General features: G+C 61.9%; 2 protein-coding genes across 3 annotated transcripts; one reads left to right on the top strand and one right to left on the bottom strand.

The window, feature by feature from the left end:
* Window positions 1-3,432: 3,432 nt before the first annotated feature.
* On the top strand, window positions 3,433-6,296 carry LOC116582389 (heat shock transcription factor, X-linked-like). Its single transcript, XM_032329737.1, has 2 exons — window positions 3,433-4,345; window positions 5,262-6,296. Exons 1-2 carry the CDS (start codon window positions 3,648-3,650, stop codon window positions 6,133-6,135), a joined length of 1,572 nt encoding a protein of 523 aa, XP_032185628.1. The 5' UTR covers window positions 3,433-3,647; the 3' UTR covers window positions 6,136-6,296.
* Window positions 6,297-18,918: 12,622 nt separating this feature from the next.
* LOC116583555 (melanoma-associated antigen 8-like) lies at window positions 18,919-24,046 on the bottom strand. Of its 2 annotated transcripts, none has more exons than XM_032331632.1 (3): window positions 23,943-24,046; window positions 20,295-20,358; window positions 18,919-20,123 (listed from the first exon to the last, which is right to left on the bottom strand). In XM_032331632.1, exon 3 carries the CDS (start codon window positions 20,100-20,102, stop codon window positions 19,101-19,103), a length of 1,002 nt encoding a protein of 333 aa, XP_032187523.1. In that variant the 5' UTR covers window positions 20,103-20,123; window positions 20,295-20,358; window positions 23,943-24,046; the 3' UTR covers window positions 18,919-19,100. The 2 variants fall into 2 exon arrangements, with proteins under 2 accessions (XP_032187523.1, XP_032187524.1); XM_032331633.1 differs by lacking the exon at window positions 23,943-24,046 and adding an exon at window positions 23,101-23,215.
* Window positions 24,047-25,232: the final 1,186 nt, after the last annotated feature.

Raw genomic sequence — 25,232 nt, 5'->3', positions numbered from 1 at the left:
TAGCTACAAAACTGATCCCTGTTTCTTAGTTTAGTTTAGTTTTGTTTGTAGATTCCATATATAAGTGAGACCATACAGTATTTGTCTCTGACTATTTCACTTAGAATAATGCCCTCAATACCTATCTATGCTATTGCAAATGAAAGGATTTCCTTCTTCTTTATTGCTGAATAATCTTCCATTGTATATACCAATTTTATACTTTTTAAAAAAAAGATTTTATTTGTTTATTTGAGAGCTAGGGAGAGCATGATCAGGGTAGGAGGGACAGAGGGAGAGGGAAAAGCAGACTCCCCACTGAGTGGGTCCTGGGATCATCCAGAGGTCCTGGGTCATGACCTGAGCCAAAGGCAGATGCTTAACTGACTGAGCCACCCAGGCGCCCCTATACTGTCTTTATCCATTTACCCGTTGATGGACACTTAAGTTGTTTCCATATCTTGGCTATTATAAAAAATGTTTCTATGAGCATGGGCGTACAGATATCTCTTCAACACAATGTTTTCATTTCCTTTGGATATATTCCCCAAAGTGTAACTGCTGGATTACATGGGAGTTCTATTTTTTCTAAAAGCTTTAGTGGCTCAAGTCTGGGAATTGAGAGGCTATGACTCTTTGACTTTGTGATTCATGTTATACTTTTGTTCATTTGATTTAGAACTTTTCTGATTACACAAATCAAATAATAATTGATTGGGCTTTCTATCTATTTTACTGGTAAGAACACCATGATGAACTAGCCAATACATAGACGCATAAATCAGACTATTCGGATAGCTGGCTGTGGCTATAACCACAATGACCTTGCCCTTGACAGTTGTGGGCTTCCCTTTGATCCCTGCCACCTGAGGATTCCATTGCATTTAGGTTTCCAAATTCAGTGATTTCATTTCCCAAATTAAAGTCTGGGCTGCCGAGGAGAACGATCAAGAGCTCTTCAAGGATGCTGGTGTTCCCTTCACACACCTGCTTCTCACAGCTGTAGTGCAAGGCTTGCCCATTGGACTTTCCCAGTGTGTGAGCAGGTATTAAATGACAATATCCCTAAGGCTTTGAATCCCTTCCTCTATATTAAACCAAGGCAGTCCTGACATTTCCAACTCACTCATTATAGGCCACGTTATGGTCCATGTTTCAGCCAAAGGACTATTAGAACACTTTTTTACTACCCAAGCTGCAACATTAAGTGCAATCTATTTCTTCTGCAGTGAATTTCTTTTTCTTAAAGATTTTATTTATTTATTTGACAGATAGAGATCACAAGTAGGCAGAGAGGCAGACAGAGAGAGAGAGAGAGAGAGAGAGGAGGAAGCAGGCTCCCCACTGAGCAGAGAGCCTGATGTGAGGCTTAATCCCAGGACCCTGGGATCATGATCTGAGCCGAAGGCAGAGGCTTTAACCCATGAGCCACCCAGGCGTCCCTTGCAGTTAATTTCTAGTCCTAGTTTGTTGAGGAATTTATCATGACGGGGAGTTGGATTTTGTCAAATGCTTTTTCTATTTTTTTTTTTTAGATGATCAGGTGTTTTTCATATCCTATCTTTATATGACTGGGGTTGGGAAACCAGACATACCGTCCAAGCACAGAGCAAGGAACAATAGACGAAAGTATGTCTGATTTAGGGATGGCTGATGACCTGGTAGGTAGGCAGCATTCAGTTATGGGACAGTCAATGGACAGCTTGGATTCTAAAATTTTGTAGTCAGCCTCAAGTGTTTCGAGGCATGAACTCAAGGTGGGGAAAAATCTGCTTCTGGGAAGATTGAAGAGAGACTCAGGTCTTGGATCAGAGGTGGGTGGCAGGGCCCTACAGCCAAAGGTCATGGGAAGGAGTCTCTTCTTTGGGAAATTAGTCAACAAAGGGGAAATCAGAGGTGGGCTCAGTTTTCAGTGAAGTTCTGAACTAGAAGCTCCAGGTTCCTTAAAGTGATCCAGCCTCTGACTCAGTGGATTTATGCAACAGAGCTTAGGTGGCTGTAATTCTCCCACAGTTGTCTCTTCCTTTCCACCAAAGGAAACATCAAGCGGACAAGGGCAGCCGGGGGGCTGGGGGGAGGTGGGGGGCGGGGGAACATCTCTAACGCGCCTGCAGGGACAGCCTGAACACGGAGAATGTGGAGGGAAAGACGGACGCCGGGAGCCTCGACCAGTGGCCTGGGACACCCCCGCCGACACCGCGACAGCTCAGGAGCCCCACGACACTACTCTCCAGCCCCAGGCCAGTCTGAACCCGTGACGGGCACTTGTCGTGGTCCCGAGGCAGCGCGCGGTGACGGCAGCCGCTGGTGCCGCTCCCCCCTACATCGGTTGCCCTGGGACCTCTGTCCGTCGGCCCCCGCTGTCTCGGCATTTTCCCGGGCACTCGGCTCGGGTGGCATTTCAGCCCGCGGTTTGTGCCTGCCGGGGATGGAGTGAGGCCCCGCGGGGAGCCCCAGGCCACAGACTCTATTGCCTATTTGCTGCTAGACAAAATAGCCTCCAGTCTGGCGGTGCGGCTGCTGCGTGGCCATCTCTGGAAACTCACTGAGTTCCACGCCCACAATCGAGTTGGGGAGGGAGTGCTTGGGGGGAGGTGGGCCTGCACGTGGGGAGAATGTGCTAGAAGGCTTCTCTGCATGGCCTCCTCTTCTGGATCCTCCAGGCCCCAGAGCCCAGCGAAGGATCCCGGAGCTCAAACCCTGGCTGCCAGCCAGGACGGGTGCCCCTGCCACCGTCAGTGCAGGAAAGAGAAGGAAGCCAGCCGGTGTGAGGCCCCCGGCTCCCGGCCGGCCCCACAGTCTGCCTGGGAGGTGGTGGCCGGGTGTGAAGGGGGCAGGTGCAGGCTGAGGAGAGGCAAGGAAGGAGAAGGCCGCCTCCTGCCCCCCCCCCTCCTCCCCCTCCTCCTCCTCCTCCTCCTCCTCCTCCTCCTCCTCCATCTGCGGGGTGGTGGTGGGACACACCTGGCTAACCTGTTCACCTAAGCAGCCATCGGCCATGTGGCCTCGGGGGGCCCACGGCGTGGGTAGACTAGGAGGGTCTCCGGGGAGGACCTCAGCACCCTGTTGGGACGATGCTAAAAGGCCCGCGTGGCCCACACCCTTGACCGTGGACGCCCGCCCCAGCCTCTGCTCCCTGCTTGAAAGCGTGCATCTCGGTAGGGACTCTCGAGACCCACGGGCCCGGAGAACGACCTCTGACCTCTTGAAGGACGCAGGCCAGCGGAGGTCAGCCGGCACCCGGGGAGCTAGGTGTGGGATGGAAGGACGGTCTGGGGCTGGCCCCGGATGTTGGGTGTGTTACTTTTTTTTAAAGATTTTTTTTTATTTATTTGTTCGACAGAGAGAGATCACAAGTAGGCAGAGAGGCAGGCAGAGAAAGGGGGAAGCAGGCTCCCTGCCGAGCAGAGAGCCCGATACGAGGCTCGATCCCAGGACTCTGAGATCATGACCTGAGCCAAAGGCAGCGGCTTAACCCACTGAGCCACCCAGGGGCCCCTGTTGGGTGTGTTACTTTAAAACCATAGACGAGGCTCCCCTTGCCCAGGGAAGGACCGGGTGTGACCAGAAGGTTGGCGTGCCGACAGGTCACTCGTGTGGCTGGCCCTTTATCAGGTCACTGGCTGGCTGGCTTGTGATGTCACCCCCCAAGTAACTGGAGCCCCTTTGTGATGTCCCCGGGCCGCCCTGTTATCAAGGGGTGCAGCCGGCCAGGCCGCACTCGCAGGTCTACAGGAAGGAGGGACGCGCCGGAGCGGAGTATGGCCAGCAAGGAGAAGCGGGGCCCGCCGGGCCCGGCGCAGGGCTTGGGGCCGCCGCCCTCCCCTCCAGAAGAGGGGGCTCCTGCCGCCGTGGGCCCGGAGAGCAGCGCTCCTCCAGCACAGCCTCCCCTCACCCTGGCGCAGCCGGTGTCCCCTGGCGACCCTGGCTTCAGGCTGCTGCTGGAGGAAAACGCTTTCCAGGCCTTGACCCAAGAGCCTCTGCTCAAAAGGCCGCGCACCTCCCAGGACGCCCTGTCGGTGGGAGAAGGCAGTCTCCTCTGCCTGCCCTTTCCCAAGAAGCTGTGGGCCATCGTCAACAGCACCCAGTTTGCGTCCATTTGGTGGGCCAAGGATGGCACCTGCATAGGCATCAACGAGAAGCTGTTTCAGAAGGAGGTTTTGGAGAGGGAGGGTCCGGACAAAGTGTTCGAAACAGACTGTATGAAGAGTTTCGTCCGCCAGCTCAACCTGTATGGATTCAGCAAACTGCGCCGGGACGTCCACACATCCATCTGCCTTACCAGCTTTCTCACCGGAGGGGCCCCTGTTCATGTCCTGAGCAAGGTAACGGGGGCCGAGCCGCCAGGCTCTGGCGTGCTGGGGTCGGGGTGGGGGGGTGGGAGCCCCCGGGGCCGCCTCCTGGGCATCTGGGGCCCGGGTCTCCCTCTGGGCAGTGGGGTCGGCGACCGAGACCCACTGTGGGGAAAGTGCCCAGGATGGCGCCAAGGGTGTCGGGGGTGCCTTCTTCAAGGACCCGCGTGATGGGCGCGCTGCCGACCCGGGCAGGCACTCGGGGGGTAGGGGGGGCACTGGGAATTGGTAAGAAAGTAGACGCTCAGAGCTCTCCTCATGAGGGAGAAAGGGTCTTCTCCTTTTTTCCCTTCTTTCTTCTGCGACCCTCCCCTCAGCGCCCCCCCCCCCCCCCGCTTTTCCCATTTCTCTAGGTTTGTGTCTTTTGGTTGGGTGTGTCTGTGAGGCGATGGGCATCCGGGCATGGCCACACGTGAGGGACGTCGTTGCTCTGGGCACCCCCAAATGGCACGCTGCCTGCACGGGGCCTGTGCCCGAAACCTCCGCAAACACCGGATCCTCCCGCCCTGCTGCTCGGGGGGGGGGACCCCGCGTCACCGGGGGCTGTGAGCGTGCCCACACGGGCTCCCGCAGCTCTCGGCTGTCGCCGAGGCAGGTGGTCGGGCCCCTTTCGTGAACTAGCGGTGTCCCTGGGCGGCTGGGGGCTGTGCTGCCCCAAAGCCCTTTGGAAGCCTGTGGAGGGCTGAAGGAGTGGGCGTGCTTCCCAAGCCCAGCGGGCCCCTAGATGCCCAGAGCCGGGGACTCCCAGCCAGGGCGCGCTTCTGCGGCCAGCGGACCTTGGCTCGGACAGCCGCCCAGGCTCCCGCCCCCGTCTGCCCATCCCGAGCCTCCCTCCCTTGGACTCCAAGCCCCCCTCCTTTGGGCGTGGATGCTGACCCGGGAGGCCCCTTGGAACCCTGGCGCCAGGGGCCGTGGGTGTCCTAAGTGAGCGAGGGCGGACGATGGGACAGCGAGCACGCGGCTTCCTGCCCGGACCGGGACCTGCCCCCAGGAGGCCTCGGGGCCTAGGACTACCTCGGACCGCACTTGCCCCGACCCGGCTGCCGCTTGCGATCAACTCTGTTGTGACACGGACTCTCTCGTCCTCTTTCCATTTTCCCCGCAGTTACAGTTCTACAGGAGCCCCTTCTTCAAGAGAGACTGTCCTCACCTGCTCCTGAGGATGAAGAGGAGAGTGGCCGTGAAATCCACAGTAAGGCAGATGGAAAGCAAGCCCGAGCCCGACACCCTGGGCGTCCCCCCGGCGGCACCGACACCCGGCCTGCGGCACGAGGGAGTCCTGTCCTCTGCCGGGGACCCGCCGGAGCCAGAGAGCAGCCCACAGGGCGGCGGCCCCACCATCCAGGGCAGGAGCGGGTCGGCCCCTCCTGCCACTGCCGGCGCGGCGGCCAGGACCACCGTGGCCGACACCCGCGCCGCGGCAGGCCAGCCCGTGCACGGCCAGCCCCAGGGTGCCCAGGCGCCCATCTGCCTGGCGCCGGCCGTGGCCCAGCCCGCGACCTTCCCCTGGGTCTGTGTCACCCTGCCTCCCGCGCAGATACACCCTTACGCGTCGGGGCTGGGCCTCGCCCCCGGGCCCCCCGTGCTCCTCCCCGGGCCCACCGTGCAGCTCCCCGTGGCTGGGCTGCTGCCGCTCTACCACCCCTGGGGGCCCGGCGTGGCCGCTCTGCCTGGTGTGGCTGCCGGACCCGTCACCCCCGTGACCCTGACCCCTCACCCCCCGAGCCCCTTCCACTGCTGTCCCAACTGCCGCTGTTTCCCCGAGTACCTGCCACCGACCGCTCGGCCCCCCGATGGCCCCCGCTAGGCACATCACCGCAGCCAGGGCCGTCTGGTTGTCGGAAATCAGGCAGGTTAATAAAATGTGTCAGAGAGGGAGCCCCTTGTTGATGAACCCCAGTGCCCTCGGCCTCTGCGATGTTTCTTTCTTAGCGGCGGGCTAGGCCTCAGCTTTCTGCTTGCGCCGTCAAGAACTTGGCACGACACCCCTCCTGGTGGATGCGGGGGCCCAGGAGACCAGGCCCCTCAGGGTTTCCGCCTCCGCTCCTGAGGAAGGCCTCCGTGTGCCGCCTGACGGGTCCGAGAAGCTGGCATCGGGGGCCGAGGGCTCACCGCGGCAGGGTTTTCCTGGCCGGGCAGGCGCCCTTCCCCGTCGTGCCGGGGCCCTTGTATGACAGGACCTTCCCTTGACCCACGAGGGGAGGTCAGGTCGCACCTCATAGGAGGGGAGAAAAGGTGGCCCTACCGTCCTCCAGCACCCAGAGGTGGGTGGAGACGGTCGCCGCCGGGTCCTACGGGTTTGCAGCGCAGAGGCTGCCTGCTGGTGTCTGGAGGACAGGATGCATGGGGGGGGGAAGGGCTCTTCCCGTCCCTGTCAGAGGAGCTGGTGACATTTCCCCTTTGTCCCCAGTCGTCCTCTTTCTCTTCCGAACTCAACATGTCGAGCGCGTCATGCTCCGACTTGGGAGGAAACAACCTCCGGCTCCTGGGGCGTGCAGCGCCTCGAGGACGCGCACTCCGCACCCCGAGCCGCCTCAAAGACAGAGTGTCTCAAGGGGCACGGGCAACGAGCTCCCGGGCTCCCGCCGTGGCCTTCACGGGCCATAGACCATACCAGATGGGCTCTGGAACCGGGCAGCGGGGGAGAGGGGGAAAAGCAACCGTCCCCAGGACGGAGAGACACCGCTGCCCTTAACTTTTCCACTGGGCAGGAGTAGGGAGTCCCCCTGAGCAGGGGGGGAGAGCCCATACGTGACGGGCACACGGCAACGGCAAACAGGGGCCCCCGTCCCCCCGAGGCTAGCGCGTGCCTGGCCGCGGCCCGTCTAGCCTGTCCCAGGCTGCTCCCTTGGGAACCGATGCTCACCAGTGGGTCCTCACCCCCTTCCAGAGAGTCCTTAACCCGGGAACGCCTCAGCGCTTGGCAGGCGCACTTGGTCTCTTCATCCCTGCCTTGGCCTCGCGCGTGCCTCCCGATCCCCAACCACACAGCGCTCTGAACCCCACCCCCGTCAGAACCTCCACCCGCGGGGAGCCTGACGACATGCACGTCTCCACAGAAAGGGGCCGGAGGGCCCAACGGTCACCTGGGTCACCTGCTCTTCAGACAGGGCGTGCTCGCATGGGCACAACCCAGATGGCGTGGCCTCGGGGCCAGACCCATCACCCCACGCTTCCTCCCACCGCTCAGTCCTGCTTGCGCGCCGACCCTCCCAGCCTCTGCCCATGGAACCTGGCTGGCCCGGAGCCCTCCTGGGCTGGGCTCCTGCGGAGCACCCTGAGCTCACCCGGGAGGGAACTGAGCGTGGAAGCGTCCCGTGGGCTGAGCCGAGGCGGCCACATGGGTCTTGGAGGCAGCCGGTGCTCGGGGGGAACAGGAGAGGCCGCGCGGCATGTTACTCTCTTTTCTTCTAGGATTTCATTTCTTAGAGGGAGAGCAAGCCAGAGCTGGGGAGGGAGCAGAAGGCGAGGCAGAGCGAGGAGAAGGAAACTCAAGCAGACCCCATTCTGAGCGGGGAGCCTGACACAGCAGATGCCAGGACCCTGCGAACATGCCCCGAGCTGCAACCCGGAGTCACACGCTCCATCCACCACCGAGGCCCCCAGACGCCCTTGGCTCTTCCTGTGGTTCCCAGGATACCATCCCAGGTGAGGCCATCTGGGAAGGTGGAAGGGCAGTTTGCACAGCGAGGGTGGCCTAGGGAGGGCCGTGGGCAGTGTGCTGCAAAGTTCGAGAGCCGGGACGTCTGATACCCACGTGGGAGAGCCGGGTGATTTTTGGCGGCCGTGGACTCTCTTCCCGCCGAGCGTTGCCCAAGCCGCCTCCATGTTGGGCTGCGGTCACGTCCGTTCCCCATTGGGCCTCCACCGGCTCCGCTAGGCTCCCTTTCTCTCTGTGCCTTCTTTGCAGAAGGGGCCAAGCGGTGGCAGAGGGGAGGGGAGGGGAGCCGGGGCCTTTCACACCCTGAATGGCCACCCCAAGGAAACAGAAGCGCCGTCATCGTCGGTCCTCGGGCGCGTGTCCCGTGGAAACACACACGGCCTCTTCTGGGTGCCCTTGAGGTCTTGGGGAGGATTGTGGTCACGCCCGTCACAAGACTCACCGTAGGAAACACGAATCCCCAGTGCCATTGAGACCGACCAGGTGTTCTGGGCCCTAGCCCCCAAAGGAGGGCATGGCCCATCACGTGGTTCTGGGACAGCAGAAGCTGAGGCGGTGACCCGCGACAGGGCCTTCTGAGAGAGGAGCCAAGAGCTGAGACTTCGTGCCCCAGCAGAGCATTCGAAATCGCAGCCCAGTACCCAAGAAGAGCGGTTCTCCCCCAGGGCAACCCCTTGCACCAGGGCGATCCCTTCACTGGGGACAGGGGCCAAAGGCTTGGAGAGATTCCCGTGGTCCCCACTGGGGAGCGGGGCGGGGATGGGGAGGGGATGCTCCTGTCACCCGGAGGGCAGAGGCCACGGATGCGTCAGAACGGCCTGCAGTGGCTGGCACAGCGACCCCACCCCCCACGCCCGCACAAAGGAGGACCCGCCCCCCACCCACGCCCATAGTTCCCCGGAGCACAGACTCTGGCCCCGAGTGTGCCCCCCGCCCCCAACTCTCCCCAACTGGCCTCCTGCTTCCACTAGATACCCTGAGGCTCAGGACCTCAGTCTGCAAGGCAGGATTCAGAGCAAGGACACGCCCCTCCCCTTCCCCAAAACACAGGCCACTGAAAAGGTCAGCTGCACCTGATGACAGCCCAGGTTAAAGTGTGCAGAGTGCAGGTCGCCGTGACGACAGAATGGATGCCACCCTTGGGAAAGCCATGTCCAAGGCCTACCAGGTGCCTCCCAAGCAGGAGGCCGCTATTGCCAGGTGGGGGCGCCCTGCAGCTCTTGGGAGCCCACTGCATCCCACAGGCCAGGGAACCCTGGGTTTCTGTCCGCTTGGCTAAATCACCGAGGTTCAAGTTTCGTACTCTGACGTGCTTCGAGGCTCCTACTCTGACATTCCTCCTCCTTTGGCTACATCTCAGAGCTGCATTTGCACGTGTCAAGCCGTGTCAGCCTCGTGGACCCAGGGGGCTTAAAGGCCTATTGTGAGGGACACCGGCCGGGCCTTCGGCACAGAGCCCTTGGTGGAGGACGGCCGCCGAATATTGGCGTGAACCTTTCCAAGCAAAGACAGGGCAAGGAATCCTGCTCTACAGACCTGCAGGTAAGGCTGACGAGAGGCCACGGTCAGAGTCTCGGCCACACCTGCAACCCGACCAGGGGCTCGGGCGTGGTGACAAAACGCAGAGATGGGCCCCGGGTCCCAGCCCTCGGCCCGGGGCAGAACCTCAGACAGGGGCAGGTCGGGTCTGCGTTGTCACTGATGGATCCCGCACACAGGCCCTCAGAGGTCTGGGCCACGGTGCTGCCCCGCCCCCCGGTCTGGGCCTGGGACCTTTTATGCACCCTCACCCACCTGGCCCAGGGACCTCCTTCCCGCCCACCCCCGCCCCCCCCCCCGCCAGAGCGGTCCTGGCAAGGAAGCCCAATCTGCTCTTGGGGAGCCCCGCTACTTCCCCAGGACCTCTGACATCCGAGAGGGCACTGGGGTCCAGCTAGGGGAGTGGGGACCCAGGCCGCCGTGAGGCCGGGACCCACGGGGCTCGTCACGGATCCCGTCCAGAGGCAGCCCCGACCTCCCAGGAACCTCCCTGTGCATGGGCCCGGGGCAGCTAGGAGCCCACCTCCTCAGTCTGCTGCCTTCTCTATCGGGACAGCCCGACAAACGGGGACCCGGCGCCAGGATGCTCGCCTGTCCTTACACCCCCTCCCCCACGACTGAGACCACCTCCGGCCATCATGGACAAGAGGGGCCAGGAAAACCCTCTGTCCAGACCACTCGGAGACAAGCGTTCAGGGGCCTCAGCCTTTTCTTCTTCCCGAGCGCAGCGGGAGAGGCGGGAGCCACCGGGAGCGCCTGGGCCACCTCTGGGTGTGCTCTTGGGTCCAGGGGCCTGGACCACCGTTCCCCTCACTGACCACCCCGTCTGTCACCTATCATGGACAAGAGGGGCCAGGACCCCGTTCCTATCAGGGACCCCGTTCCTGCTGCCGTGCCTGTGAGGGGCCCGAGCGAGGTGGAATGCACTGGGGAGACGGGAACGGGGAGTAGGTTACGGAGTGCCCACGTGTGGGAGCGCGGATGGACTTGGGCTTCTGGGGACAGCAGGCCTCCGATTCTGCCCCCAAGAGCGGCCTTGTGTCCAGCCACCTTGAGCTGATGCCCTCAGCCTCTCCGCTCCTTCGCAGACAGCAAATGGCCGCACCCGCCCTGGCGCTCTCGGGTCCGGCAGAAGCCAGTACCCACGGAGAGCGCCGCGCCGAGGCCAGTGCTGTGGACGGCACCCATGGGCGCTTGCTGAAATGTGGCCCAGCTATTGCGGCCTTAAGTAGGAGCGAGGGTCCCCGTGCACTCACTCCTGGATGGTGGGGGCCCCACTTCATAAAAAATCGCTCCCTTTGCCCGGGGTGACGACCCTTGAGTGATCCCCTCAGCAGCCACCTGATCAGGAGACAGGCCGCGGAACAGAAAAGAGGCCATGGGAGGGGGAGGAGCACAGTGAGAAGACGCGGCCTTCTCCAAGCCAAGAAGAGAGGCTCTCTGTCACCGGGAACCAAATGTCGCGACCCCTGGGTCTTGGACGACTGGCTTCCAGAACCGAGAGAAGCCAAATGCCTGCCGGGGAAGCCGCCCAGGAGGCGGCATTCCGTGAAGTGGCCGGAGCCGGCGGACACAGCCCGCTCTCACGGAAGGAGAGAATGGGCAGCCGCAGCTCAGGAAGGAAGACTCCAGCGGCCCTTGAAGGCCAGGGGATCTAAGGACAGCTACGGGGAACCCCCCCCCCCCACCAAGCACAGACTGAATACCCTTCTCTGGGGTCCTTTCTCCAGAAAGCCTGCATGCCTGTCCACAGCCCATCCCTCCAGAACCTAAAGGGCTGACACCCAACAAGGCATGTCCTCCGGCCGAAACGGAAGGAGAGCCGTCCTCCACCCCGGAGCGTGGGGTGGGAAACGCGCAAGCACGTGGAGGGCGGAGGGCGGGCAGCGCATCCCCAGAGAACCGTGTCCGTCGGCCCCGCCTGCCACATCCGCAGACCACACACTGCGCGCCGGACGCCGATTCCTTCCCGGTTCGGAAGACAGGGAGTCCAGGATGAAGGTGCTTGCAGGCGTGGGCTCTCCTGACAGCCTCTCTCCCCCGCGCGCAGGTGGCCGCCCTCTCGCTGCCTCTTGCCGCGGCCACCCTCCGCGTGCAGGCAAGCCCCGCCCCTGCTGTCTCCTTTGCCGCGTCCTCCTCCACTCCTCTCCCGAGGACACTGGCCATACTGAAGGCCACACTCCTTTTCGCCGTCACCACTTAAAAGGCCCTGTCTCCAGCAACAGTCACACCCTGAGGGGCCGGGAGCATGGAGGCCCCCAATGAATGTGGGGCAGACAGCAATTTGGGCTGTAGCCGTCACCACCGAATCACACTGGGAAACAGAAGGAGCCTGGAAAATTCTTTCACATGCACAAGTGCTAGAGACTCGGCGCCAAAGCTCACGGGAAGGCGCCGAAGAGCCCCCGAGAAGCGCACAGTGGGAAACGCCCACGTGAAAAGCCACCAGCCAGCAGGCCGAAAGCCCCGACACCTAACCTGCCACATCAGCACGCTGGCCAAAGAGCAGAGGGAACCCCGAGCAAGCACAAGGAAGACAGCAAGAGAGAACAGAGTGCGAGGAGCAGATGAAGCAGAGAAGCGAGATACGACTGGGGCCCCGCCGGCTCAGTCGGCGGAGTATGTGCCTGTTGATCTCGGAGCTGTGACTTCCAGCCCCACTCTGGGCGTAGAGACTGCTTACAAATGAAATCCCGCCGAGGAAAAAGACGAGCAGCAGAGAAAATCGACGCCAACAGAAGTCGTTTCTTTGCAAAGACGAGGAGAAGTGACCAAGAGAGAAAAAGACAGAGGATTCCAGTTCCTGCAGGTCCTTCTGAAAGGCTGCTTACCGTCAGATTCCAGGTCCGCGGCGTCCGGGCAAGGCAAACTTAGAGAACTGGCCCAAAAGATCGGCGATCGCCACGGGCTCGGGAGACGGGAGGAAGGACCGACTAGGTGGAGGCAGGGCACATGTTAGGACAGTGACAGCATTCTGCGTACTCCGGCCCCGTGACTGGATGGTGCGATGCACTTGTCAAGCCCACTGAACTTTACAGCACGAGGGTGTGCCTTCCTGTATGTCAAGTACACACAGGCACCAAATCACACAGCGGCCCGTGGAATCCCAGGGAGGAATGCAGCCCGCCCGAGGAATCCAGCCCTGGGAAGCGTACGACGAAAGCACGAGACGCCCTTCCTGGAGGGGCCTGGGAAGGTGCTACCTACATTGCTCTGGAAGTGAGGGCGTCAGTAGGACGCGAGGCCCAGGGAACGACATAACCCCGCGTTCTAGTTCACGGAGCTGTTTCCCCGAGGAGGCCGCGTCCCCAGGTTAACCTCCTGACACTCCTACCCAAGTCCGTCCACCTGAGCAGCTAGGCCGATGGATGGCCCCTAAGCGGAGCCATTTGCTCCCCGTCGAAAGGGATATTTACGTCTAAATGAGGGCAGGAGGCTCGAATGATCCAGGAGGTACCAGAGGAGCGCTGGAGTCAGGAGCATGAGGCCACGTTTAGCTCCCCATAGAGCAGAAGATCACACATGGAAACGTTCGTAGACACACGTGGACACGGGCGTGAGTACACCTGGGTGTTTCTTTGCTCCGTCGGCAGAGAGGGCCTATACCTAATAATGGCCCGATAGCACGGGCCCAGCAGGCACGCCGATCTGGGCTTCTAAATCCCTTCCTCAAGGGAAGGAAGCAGGGCTCCTTAGGCGAACGGATGACTCCAGGACAGGGGCAGGAAAGGTGCAGGCTGAGCGACGGACAAAAGCTCAGTCTTGGTGCTACGTGTCTGTCCTTTACTCCCACACGGCTACCCCACTCACACCATTTGTGACACGTCTGGGGGCTCCCCTTGCCCCGACAGCAAGCATTCTGCTGCACCAGCTGGGTGTCCTGACTCAAGTATTGATCCCCCCCCCGACCCTCTCCACCGGCAGACAGCACCGGATCCCGTGAGGTCAGGGCTTGGCCCCACAGGACGGCCCCCCACCTTAGATGCCAGTCGCTCAGGTCCCCACGTTACCCACAGCTCGGAGTGGGCTACACGCCGGGGGTTCCCTGGCCTTCTCACCGTGCAGTCGACAGTTTGCTACAACATACAACAGCTCACAGAACTCAGGGAGACACTTGTGTTTATCACCCTGTTAAAGGGCAGGAACGGCCCGATGATGGCATCCGTCTGGGGAGTCGGGGAGGGACCCGGGCACAGGATCAGAGACTACATGTTAAGAGAAGCGATCCTCCCAGCACCCCGTTTACAAGGGATGTAGGAGCCCCGTGTCAGGAACCGGAGCCGGAGACCTGTATGATAGAGAGAGAGAGGGAGACAGACAGACAGACAGACAAAATCTAGAGCTATAGATGTAGAAGTACAGAAATCAGTATCTTATTAGGTCACAAGGAGCCGGGAGCATCTCAAAGTGCCAGAAAGGAGGGACACGGTAAAAATAAAATGAAAACGAAACAAAGCCACTCTGTACCTCAAAGGGACTCGGAAGCTGAGTGAGATCCCTTCGGAAGACCAACGCTAGAACAGTGTGAGCGACCAAATCGAGCGAAACTGGGATGTGACCCCAACGACAGAATAAAACCTCCTCGAGTCCCTAGTGAGGAAATACAGGATGGCATGGTGAAGGGACAAATGCACGAGAGTGGACAAGCCTCCCGCAGGCGAGGCCCAAGCTACCAAAGTAGATACCGCTCCCCCAGAGAGGAGGAGCGCAGCCGGCTCCCCAGAGGGTGGGGCTGGGCACAGTGACCTCCCCCAACAGCACCCCGTGAAACAGACAAATGATAGGGTCCCTTTCCACTGGGGACCCCGACAGCCTCTACCTCAGCCGCATGCGCAGGGTCAGCATCTGCAGTGACGACCCGTACTCCTCGTCCGGAGACACCCTCCAGAGGATGGGGTGAGCATCTCTTTCCTCTGTGCTCTTCCTCTCAGAAAGCTGTAGCCGGCTCTCCGCCGGAGAAATCTATCCGACAGACCCCAGTTGACGGACGTCCCACAGTGCGTGTGACCAGGACCTCTCCTAAAGCTCACGGTCCTCCCCGACAGCAAAGTCTGGGAACTCCCAAAGCCAGGAGTCGTCCTCGGAAGACAGGACACCTCAGTGGGGGATGGGGCGTCGTGGGAGGACAAGATCCCACTCGCACGCGGATGGAGGAGCCGTGGCCCACCGAAGGCTGCTCTGGGTTTGGGCCCGGCCGCTGCTCGGCCACGCCCCTTCCCAGTCCTGTCCCCTTCCCTCCCAGCCGACGGGGCGGTCCCACGGTGTCCAGCGGGCTCACTCCCCTGGGCAGGCTACACATCAGACACGCAGCGGGCCGGCAGTTCAAAACACCCTCCCACCGGGTCTAAGGACTGTCACGGCCTGCCCAAGGGGGAGTGTCCGGGGGACCCTCTGCACACATCCTCTGTCCGGGGGCTCGGGAAATGGAGCATTGCCGTTCCCACTGTCTCCTGGCTGTCCCTTGGTCTCACACCCTGCCTCCCGCCACTTGCCCTTGCCCTGTGCTCAGCCCTAGCTCGGGCCCGCTACAGGCAGAGAGGCCCCAGGCTTGCTCGTGAAGGCGCCAGGACCGGGGACAGCGGTATTTGTCCCAGAAGACGGTCGGTCGGTGGGAGCCAGCCTGAAGGCCAGACCCCTGGCGAGGCGGCGGGGATTCAGGAAGGCATGGCTGTGCCCGGGCAACGGGGGCTTCTGAGAGGAGCAGGACCGTGCTTGAGACACCTCACACCAGCCCCTCCTGGGAACGGGTCAGGCCACCTAGAGACTGTCACGTTGTCTGGCCAACGGGTAAGGGGGCCGGTCCCTGCCCTGCCCAGCCCTGGCCACAGTTGCCGGGGACCCGGGTGACGTGTGTTACCGTCGACACGATTGAGAGAGCCTGGCACCCCTGAAATGCCTTCCTGAGGGATGCTCGTGGTGGCGCTGGGCGAGTCCGAAGTGGGACAGCAAAGCAGTCCAGGACGGTCTGGATCAAACACCATCCCACAAACTCCAAGTCCGTTCCCTCCGAGGAGGGCACGCAGTATCCCTGCTTCCATCCTGGAGTGCTCCCCGGGCTCCAGTCCTGGAACTTGGGCCGAGAGCACCCAGTTCAAGAGGACAAACAGGCTCCAGCTCACCTCAGCCTCCTCTGGGCTCCCCTGACCGTCCCCTGCTCAGCCCAGGGCAGTCCAGACGGGATGACGAGGGGGTGCTCCTCCTCCCACCTCTCCTGGGGCGGCCAAACCTCTGTACAGCCTGCCGCCTGGGAACCCAAACCCCCTCCTCCAGGGCTGCTTTCTAAGTCCTCATTTGAGACTGGGGGTGTCTGGGGTGAGTGGGGGAGCGTGCCGGTGGCCACGCCATCACCTGCAAGGCTCTCCTCTGCCCCAACGGCCCGACTGCAGACACCAGGGTCCCAGCAGGCTCTGGGGATGGCTGACAGGGACACACGCCCACTCTGGCTCAGCCTCAGGAAGCAAAGCGTCAGCGTCACCTGCGCAGGGCCACCTGCTTCATGAAGCAGTTGGGGTTACACAGGACATCTCCGAAAATAACACAGCGTTGTACACGGTCTCACGCAGTCACCGGGCGACGACTGTCATTCGCGGGCCCCGGGCACACGCGCCACCAGTGTGTCGAGTCAGCTCTAGCGGAAGCGCGGGCATGCTGAGCGGGATCCACGGCTGGGGCCTCCCGAGGCAGGATGAGTGTGAGAAGACTGGGGGGTGAGGGCTTGGCAGCGGGGAGACAGGAGGACGAGACCGCAGACATTGCAGACCGAGGCCAGGGTCAGGACAGGCTGGGCAGTGCACGAGGCATGGGGGCTGCGGGCCGGGCCCCAGGAGGAGGACCCCCACCCCAGTTCCCACAAGGCCCACATGCAGCTGGCTGCCCGGCTCCCAAAAGAGACTCATGACGGCCCCGCGGGCACTGACAGGGTAGCTCAGGGACCTGGCGGTGCAGGGGGCAGGAAGCATCCCTACAGCCCGTTTCCCGAGCAGGGGCTCCTGTGGGGAAGGCCGCCCGCCCTGCGCGGAGCAGTAAGGCCCACACGTCGGGCATGACACACACCCATAAGCATCCATGGGTCTGACACCAGAGTCTGGCTGAGGACGCGGTGCGCTCTCTGTTCTGTGCTGCCATGGCAAAGAACGGATCCAGGGCCCTGGGGCGCCTTCGATAGGAATGCCTGTGACAAACAGGATTCTGCCACGGGAGCCTTCCTTAGTGCGAGAGGACAGGCCACGCCGTTTCCCTCTTAGCCTGGGGACAGGAGGAGCACAAGGGGGGGCCCTGGCACTGGACATCGCTCTGATTCACTCTTGCGGACTACGTTTTCAGCCCAAAGCCGCTGTGCTACTTCACTGTGCTACTTCACAAAACCCCCTCATTTCTGGGAGGGGTTCCTGAGAAAGTCCAATTTGCCTTGAAAGTCTCCGCCTTTGGATGTGCCCAAAGACCAAGGGACAGGGGCTTCAAGTGCGGGATCGCACCTAATGTTCCCGAGTTGGCACACGCACGGACGTGGCTATGGTTGTTCACGACATCTCAGCGGGGCTGATCACCCTCCTCACTCTGGAGCCCCTTTCGGCACTTCCCAGGGCCATAGCCTCCAAGATCTCAGTGGGCTGACCATGTTCGCTGCCCTCGGATGCACAGTCCGAAACCTCTCTAACCCGTGATTCTCTGCTCCTGTCCCACTTTAGAAGAGGCTGGAACAGGGGCACGCTGGCGTCTGAGGGTCTGCGCTGCTTGGGACAGCTGTCCGGTGCTATTGTGACCCACCACCCCATGCTCACCCTCTACAAATCTTCCGTTGCCCTGATAGATCACAGATGCGGGGTTCGAGTGGAACGTCAGAGAAGCGAAGCACCCCGAGCTCCCTGCCTGTGCACCTCCGGGAGGACAGATAGTGCCCAAATGGGTGAGGGTGGCGCAGGGAGGCCAGACCAGCTGCGTGCAAGGAACCCAAACGTCCCCAGGAACAGGAAGAGACCACCTCGATGCCTCTTTTCAGCTTCTCTCCCATGCAGACCTCTGAGCTTCAATCATTTCTTCCCACGAACACCCAGCCACTCTTCAGGACTGGGCGCGGACAACTCCGGGGAGTCCCGATAATTTCTCCTGGCCGAGGAGGCAGCGAGGGCTCCCCCAGTCCGGGGGGAACAGGGCTGTCTGGGATGTGCGCATTCCCCACTGTCGTCCCCAGAACGTTCGTGGAGAAGGTAGGAATAAAGCCACTGAACCTTCACTGTGTTCAAATACCTTGTGACAGGGCCCGGCACGCTGTACCTTCAGGCCACAGACACTCGGCCTTCTCCACGGCCCAATGCAAACTGCTCCCGGCGTTTATCCATTTAAGACATCTCTCCCACCCCAAAAGCACCCGATGCCCAAAGAGGGCCACTGTCACCACCCAGCTTCCCCGTGACCGGCAGCACAGAAGCGATCATGGGGCCCCTCTAGTCACAGCCCCTCCGCCCAGGCTGGGTCAGGGGCATTTCCAGGGCCGTCCTCGCTTCGGGGGCAACACCCCCTCACTGCTTCCGCTTCATCTGCAGCTCTCAGGGCACGCCTGCCCACCTTCGTGCCACGACTGGGGCTGCTACACACAGTCCCCTATGGCTGGGACGCGTCCTGCTTCTAGCGTCCTCCGCGCTCAGCCGCAGGGCCTTCCGGACGGTAGAACTCAGCCCACGTTGAGGAATCGAGGAGCCAGTGAGCCGAGCTCCCTCTGTGCTGAGCGGACGCTTCTCCTCCTTTCTTGAAGAACCAAGCCAGGGCAGGAGCCCCGTGTGTGTGCCTCTGCCATGGACACCATGACACCAGTGGGGCATCAGAGGCAAGAACCCACACGCTTATCTTCCCCCGTTCCTGACCCCCTTCCCCTTCCTATTCCGTTCTTTCGCCTTCCCAACCCACCCCGAGGCCAAGCCCTGTGATTCTGGCCCAGAGCCCAAAACAGGAGGCAAGGTGTCTAGGCTGGTTTCTAGGACACGGCAAAAATCCTTTTTGCTGAAAGATATTTTATGTGTTTATTTATTCGAGAAACAGCACACAGAGAGGGAGAGGGAGAAACAGGCCCCACTGAGCAGGGAGCCCGATGTGGGGTTAGATCGCAAGATCCTGAGATCCTGACCTGAGCTGAAGGCAGATGCGTAACCAACAAAGTCCCCCAGACGGCCCCGGGACATGACAAAACTCGTAACTCTTGAACTGGGTCAGGACAAACGCTGTGTTGGGGGATGTGACGCACACACTCAGTCACTGAAGCCAATGAAACCTCCTACGCCAAGGAACCCACTGGAGAGCTCACCAGGGACACTGAGCTTTGAACCTGGGAGGCATCGCAGGGAACCGCCCTCCACATCCCCAAAGGAGGCTCTTTGCCCTGCATTTCCCCCCAAACCTCCCTGGCCCTGCATTGCTTCGAAATCCCAGGGCTCTCTCTTCACACACACACACACACACACACACACACACTCCCCAACAGGGAAGAACCAAGAAACAGCCTCACTCGTGCCCGGAACCCCGAGGACAATCTGCCCACCCCTCCAGGGCCCGGACCGCACCACAGCCACCCCTGGGGCTCAGGCCCTCCCTTCTTCATGGCTCACAGCCTCTGCAGAGGGGGCCAGGGAGGAAACCGGCAGCCCGGGATAGACCCGCAGCAAATACTCCAGCACCTGCATCCTGCTGGTTTCCGCGTGGGCCCTGGGACCCCACAGGAACTCGTAGCGGGCAGGGTCACAGCCGGGCACCTGCCGGTACTCCAGGTACCCTTCCTGCACCCAGACGTTGGTCAGGAGCTCCCGGGGCTCCCCGTAGATGATGTGCTCCTCGCCGGCATACACCCCCATGACCCCCAGCGCTTCCCACACCACCTCCTCGGGGGCACGGTCGCCCTCCAGGAGGATCACCGCCAGGAGCACCACCAGGAGGCCGGTCTTGGGCGGGCCCTGCTCACCGTTCAGCATTGCATCGCAGGTGAGGCCCAGGACGGTGACCAGGACGTAGGAGTGCTCGCTGGGGTCCACTTCTTTCACCTCCACGCCGAACACCAGCCGCATGCACTCGGACGCCTGGCCCAGCATCCCGGGGAAGGCGGCCTGCTCATCCTCGCCGACGATCGCCAGCATCTCCGCCTGGCTGGCCGGCTCCTTGGTGAGATACTTGAGGAGCAGGAACCCCACCAGGTCAGCTGTCTTCTCCTGGAGTATGTCAGAGAGCCTGGGCTCGGCTTCTTCGGACTCCTCCCCGGTGCTGGACCCCTCCTCATCTGAGCTGCTGGAGCCCTGGTCGGGCGGGCTCCAGGCAGTGGCTGCCATGGCCGCGGGCAAGGGGCAGGCCATCTGAGGGCTCTGGGGAGGACTCGGGGTCCCCGCAGCAGACCCCTCCTCCTGGGGGCCCAGAGACAGGGCCGAGCAAGAGAGGGAAGGGACGGTGGACTGGGAGGAGGCAGAGGCGGAGGAGGGAGGTAGGGTCTCCTCCCCTCCAGCCCCGCACTGCTTTGCCTCCTCCAGGCCCTGTCCCGGTCCTGGACCGGGGTCTTCCTCCAGCTTCCACAGCTCACTCCTCTGACCCAGGGGCATGGCGATGGTGTCGGGCTGAACCTGAAGACACATGTGGGTGGCTCCTCAGGGTGCAGCCCAGCCAGCAGAGGCCCAGATGTCCCAGAGCTGACAGTGGGCTGCGTCGCCCATGGGTGCTCAGGGGTGCCCTCTGGGTTGGGACCCTGGCGTCAGGCTCAGAGCAAGTACCTCACCTTGACCACTGGCCCTCACCTGCACCGTGATCTCAGGGACTCCTGCCTCACACCGAGGGCCCAACAGCTGCTTCTCGATACCCCTAGGGGAGAAAAGGAGAAGACACCTCAGGGGACACACTTAGAGCACAGCCCCGGGGCCCAGGGCACACAGGAGGGCTGGGTTGGACTCCTGAGTCTGCCACCCGTCCAGGCTGGGCGGTCCCCTCCTTGGCCTCTCAGGGGACTTCATCCCCTGCCAGGACCTAAGCCCCACGCCCCTTGGCCCAGAGGCCAAAAGGTCCCAGCAAGACCACGCGGCCCTGAGCCTCCACGGAAGGAAAGCGAGGGGGTCACATCTGGACCGGCCTGCATTAGGTCTACAGGGCTCGTCACGGATCTCCAGGGACGGCCACATGTGGGGGTGCCATCTATGTGGGATGGGTCTGCTTCTTTGTCTATACCTTGACCCCAGGAAGGCCTGGGAAAACTCCCGGTGTTGACTGGAGGCCACCTTTCTGATGTCAAGGCCTCATCTCATGGAGAAGCCGGAAGGAAAAGAGAGGAGAACTCAGTCTGCCCACCGATGCCCCGTCTCCCCACTGTCCCCCCATCTCCCCATGGCTAACAGAAGTGTGAGGTCAGGCCTGGGCCCTGGGGATCCTGCCTCCTCCACTGACCTGAGTACAGACCCTCAGGCACAGACCCTCCCCTCCCAGAGCCCAGGGAGTTGGGGACGAAGAGGGGCTCAGCCCGAAAGACCCAGCCCGGGTTCTCAGGGCGGTCAGGTAGAGCCGGCCAGATTTCTGGGCCATCCTCTCCGCATCCCAAGGGGTCCTCGTTCCTGTCTCGGGGGACCCCACATTGACTCTTGCTGTACCAGGGCCTCCTGTGTGTCTCCCAGGTGGGCTTCCTCAGATGACCCGACTCTGACCTCTCCCAGCATGGCCCTCGCCTCCCTGAGAGCTCCCAGAGGATGGTGAGGAGCCACCACGTCCATGTCCGAGGGTCCGTCCCCCACCGTCAGCTTCCAGCAAGATCCCAAAGGGCTGGCAGTGGGGACCGACCCCTCTGTCCTGGGATGGGGATGCCCTCAGGCTCCGGGGAGGCTAATCCTCTTTCTGGCCAGGGCCTGGTCTTCCACCCAGCCCCCAACCTGAGATAGAGGCCATGTGCCGCTCGGCCCGAGACCTCACTCCCCGAGGTCTCTCCATCTTCCAGCCCATGAGACAAGTGAGCATGCCTGCCACCTTGGGCCACCGCTGACCGATCCTCCCTGGGCTGCCAACAGGGCACGGCCGGACTCCGGACCACTGGCTTCTTTGTTGAGAAGGGAGGACCGGGTACGGCCAGTCCTGCCACAGGGTCCTCATCCTCTCTCCCAGAAGGACCTGAGACCCTCCTCCGCACCCCATGCTCCTCTCTCTCTCTCTCTCTCTCTCACACACACACACACACACAAACACACGCACAAGCCCTCCACACCCCAGGCCCTGTTCATTCTCACTACATCCCTCAGTCTCTCACACCCAGATGTGGACATCAGGACAGGCATGGGCTCCTCCTACACGGGGGCCTCCTCTCCGAATTGAACATGCTGGGGACCAGGATGCCTCAGTCCTCCCTCTGGTCCTCACCTTCCACCACAGCAGGCCCACGGTCCGCCCGGGAGGTCTTGAAGCCCGATGCTTCCACCCAGACCCCCGTCTCTGGGAGACTTGGTGGGAATGCAGGGCTCGCCCGATGTGATCATCTGTCCCTGGGGCTCCTGGGACCAAATGTGGTCTCTGTCCCTGATCCTGCAGTCCTCCTAGTGGTCCTCGCCTTTCCCCCCAGCCACACACGGCCATCTCCCCCTTGTCACGTTCTTGAGGCGGTGCTCCATCCTTGCGACCACCGGTCCTCAGAGGCCCTGAGTCTGAAGTGGCCACCCATGGCGTGGGATCGCCCACCCCAGGAGCCTCCCGTAGCTAAACCAAGCCGCGGTCCAGCGGGCACCCTGGGGACTCCCTCAGGTCTTCTCGCCTCGAGCCCTAGCGGGTTCCGGGCCTCTCCTGTCTGCTGTCCCGGGGCCGGTGCTCCCACACCAAGGCTATCGCTCCCCTGAGCCCACTGGCTCAAGCCTGTGACCACGATGTGCAGCGACAAAGCCCAAGACTTCCCAGGGCTGACCACGGGGGCTGAGTTGGGGCGTCCAGGTCTCTCGGGCCTTCTTCCCCTTTCCAACGGGGCTCCCTGGTGCCTATGCCTTTGTGCGCTGTACTGCCCGTGGATCGACTCCTGGACACCAGCGCATCCAGCATCCGGGAGACCCAGCTGGGCAAGTGAGGTACACAAACACGCACATACGAACACAAATGAGGAGTCCGTGTCCTACACTAAGACGTCTAGGGGCTGCCTCTGGTTTGGGGTCCAGGGTCCCGCAGACCTCCCTCTGCATCCTCGCCGTGAAGCCCAGCACGGCCTGGGCTGCCCACTGCCCCTCTGAGCATCAGGGCCTTCTGCCAAGGTCCCCAGTGTCTGTGAGAGCCGGATGCGGAAGTCCGGACTCGCCACGTGCTCCCATCCCCCTCCCGGAAATTCCCTGTCTCTGGGCTAGAGTCCAGGGTCCCTCAGTCCTCCCTCTGCATCCTCGCCGAGATGCCCAGCAGCACCTGCCCCCACGTGTTTGCCCACGCGAGGGAGGCCCTCTTCCTTCTGCAGAGGTCCCCAGTCACTAGAGAAAGCCTGAGGCGCGAGTCCCAGCCTAGGGCATAGGAGACCCCATCCCGCCCAGACGCCTTTCTAAACTGACCCTGGGAACCGAATGCCGTGAGGTCCCCCCTCTCCTGCCTCAGGGTTCATACCTTAAATCCCATTGGCGCCTGAGCCCTCCCCTCTGACGCCCTGAGTTCGGCTCCTTACACCAGGCGCTTTATCCCCGAGAGACCCGGATGCGGAAGTCCGGACTCGCCACGTGCTCCCATCCCCCACCACGGACCTTCCCTGACTGACTCTGGGCTGGGTCCAGGCTCCCTCAGTCCTCCTACATCCTCACCATGAAACAAAGCACGACCTGCGCCCGCCCCTCTGCCCCACTGAGGGAGGCCCCGCTCCTTCTGCCAAGGCCCCCAGTGTCTCCGAGACCCGGACGCGCCAGTCCCCACACACTGGCCACGTGTCCCCATCCCGCCCGGGGCCTGCCCGGACTGGTCCTGGGGCCAACCTCAGTTTCGACCCCTCTGTCCTGGGCTCCCAACTCCCTCGGTCCTGCCCCCGCTCGGGCACGACCCCATCCCCCCTGAACCCCCATTCCTCCCCGGGCCGCGGCCTTCCTGACCCGGCAGCCTTGCCCTCCGACCAAGGTCCTCAGCCCCCTCGGACCCCCGAGGCACCTTTCAGCCGACGCCCCCTGTGGCCACCCTCCCCAGGGGCCCCAGGGTCGGTCCGCGGTAGGGCCCGAGGGGCTGCACCCGCTCGGGGAAGGCTGGGCCCCACCGATCTCCCTCAGGTGCCGACACTCGCTCCAGGGAGGGCCTGGGCCCGTCCTTCTGGGGACACGTGTCCCCTGCCCTGTCCCCGGCGGGAAGGGCTCAGCCGGACGGCGCTGCCCCGACCCGGGGTCTCTCGCGGTTGCCGCCAGGGGCCCCCTGGATCCCGGGGGTCCCCCCACGACCCCCACTCGGGGCACCCTCAGGGCAGGGTCTACCTGCACGCCTGGCTGCCGGGCCTGGGCTCCTTCCCTCAGCCAACCTGAATCCGGCTTCCCGCACACAGGGCCTCGCCTCTCTCAGGCCTGGAGGCGGAAGTCGGCGCTCGTCACATCCGGACCCCAGAGGAAGGGGTCCCCTAGGGCTGACAGCACCTCCGCGGCGATGGGTCCCAAGTGGGATTCGTGGGGGAGCGGAGGGTTCGTGGGCTGGGAGTGGGTGGCGGGTTCCCTGGGTGTTTCCTAACCACCTCCCTTGGACTCTAGCAGGCAGGGTTGGGGGCCCCCGTCCCAGCCCCCCGCTGATCCTGTGCTCGTGCACCTCCCCTTCTAGACACCCCCAGCCTCCCCCCACCGTTCCCTGATATGGAGGCACAGTGTGGAGTCTGGGCACTGTCACCACCCAGCTTCCCGGGGACCAGAAGCACTGAAGTAATCACGGGGCCCCTCTGCTTACCCCGGCCACCTGGACCTGGCCGGGGGCGTTTCCAGGGCAGTGCTCCTCCCAGGACCCGCACCCCTTCTTCCTTCTTCCTTCTTCTGCTTCTTCTACACCTCTCAGGGCACCCACTACCCACCTTCCCAACAAGACTGGGGCTGCTAGACACAGTGTTCAGTGGCTGGGACAGGTCCTGCTTCTCTTAGCGTCCTCTCGGCTCACCCACAGGGCCTTCCAGAGAGCAGAGCTCAGCGCGTGTCTGGGTATCAAGGAAGCAGTGAGCAGGGCTTTGTCTGTGCAGAGAGGAAGTTTCCCCTCCTTTATGGAAGAATCAAGCCAAGGTGGGGGCACCCGTGTGTGTGCCTCTGGCATTTGTACAATGATGGCCAGTGAAGCATCGGAAACAAGAGCCCACACACTTTTCTTTCTCCAGTTCCAGACCCCTGTCCCTGCCTGCTCTCTTCTTTAACCTTTCCAACCCACCTTGAGGCCAGTGCCCTGTGATTTCGGTCCAGAGCCCAAACAAGGAGGCAAGGTGCCCAGCTTGTACAGTGTTTGTGTTATAAAGGTATATACATGGAGATTGTGTGTGCGTGTGTGTGGGTGTGTGTGCACAGGTATGAGGAGATTATCCCTTTTTTGTATTCTCGTGCTTTAACTAGCTCACTTGTACATACACTCTCCCACTGTTGTCCTTCAGCAGCAGTCACTTCTCTTGTGACAGACCAAACGCTGGGGGTGATGTGGAGCAGCAGATATTCTCATCCTTACTTACTGGGATGAAAATTGATCGACTAGGTTTAAGACACTGATGTTGTTTCTTACACATATAGACGTATTCTGTGGTATCA

Source organism: Mustela erminea, chromosome X (assembly GCF_009829155.1).
Source record: "Mustela erminea isolate mMusErm1 chromosome X, mMusErm1.Pri, whole genome shotgun sequence".
Lineage (NCBI taxonomy): Eukaryota > Metazoa > Chordata > Mammalia > Carnivora > Mustelidae > Mustela > Mustela erminea.
The sequence above is the reverse complement of the archived record's forward strand: the minus strand, read 5'-3'. Positions and strand labels throughout refer to the sequence as shown.

What these genes read in the sequence shown, in the direction of transcription:
- LOC116583555 (XM_032331632.1), bottom strand. Translation starts at nt 20,102, where the DNA reads ATGCCCCTGGGTCAGAGGAGTGAGCTGTGGAAGCTGGAGGAAGACCCC.
- LOC116582389 (XM_032329737.1), top strand. Translation starts at nt 3,648, where the DNA reads ATGTCCCCGGGCCGCCCTGTTATCAAGGGGTGCAGCCGGCCAGGCCGC. An exon ending in TCTGGCGTGCTGGGGTCGGG is followed by an intron (nt 4,346 to 5,261) that starts GTGGGGGGGTGG and finishes TAAGTGAGCGAG; the next exon opens with GGCGGACGATGGGACAGCGA.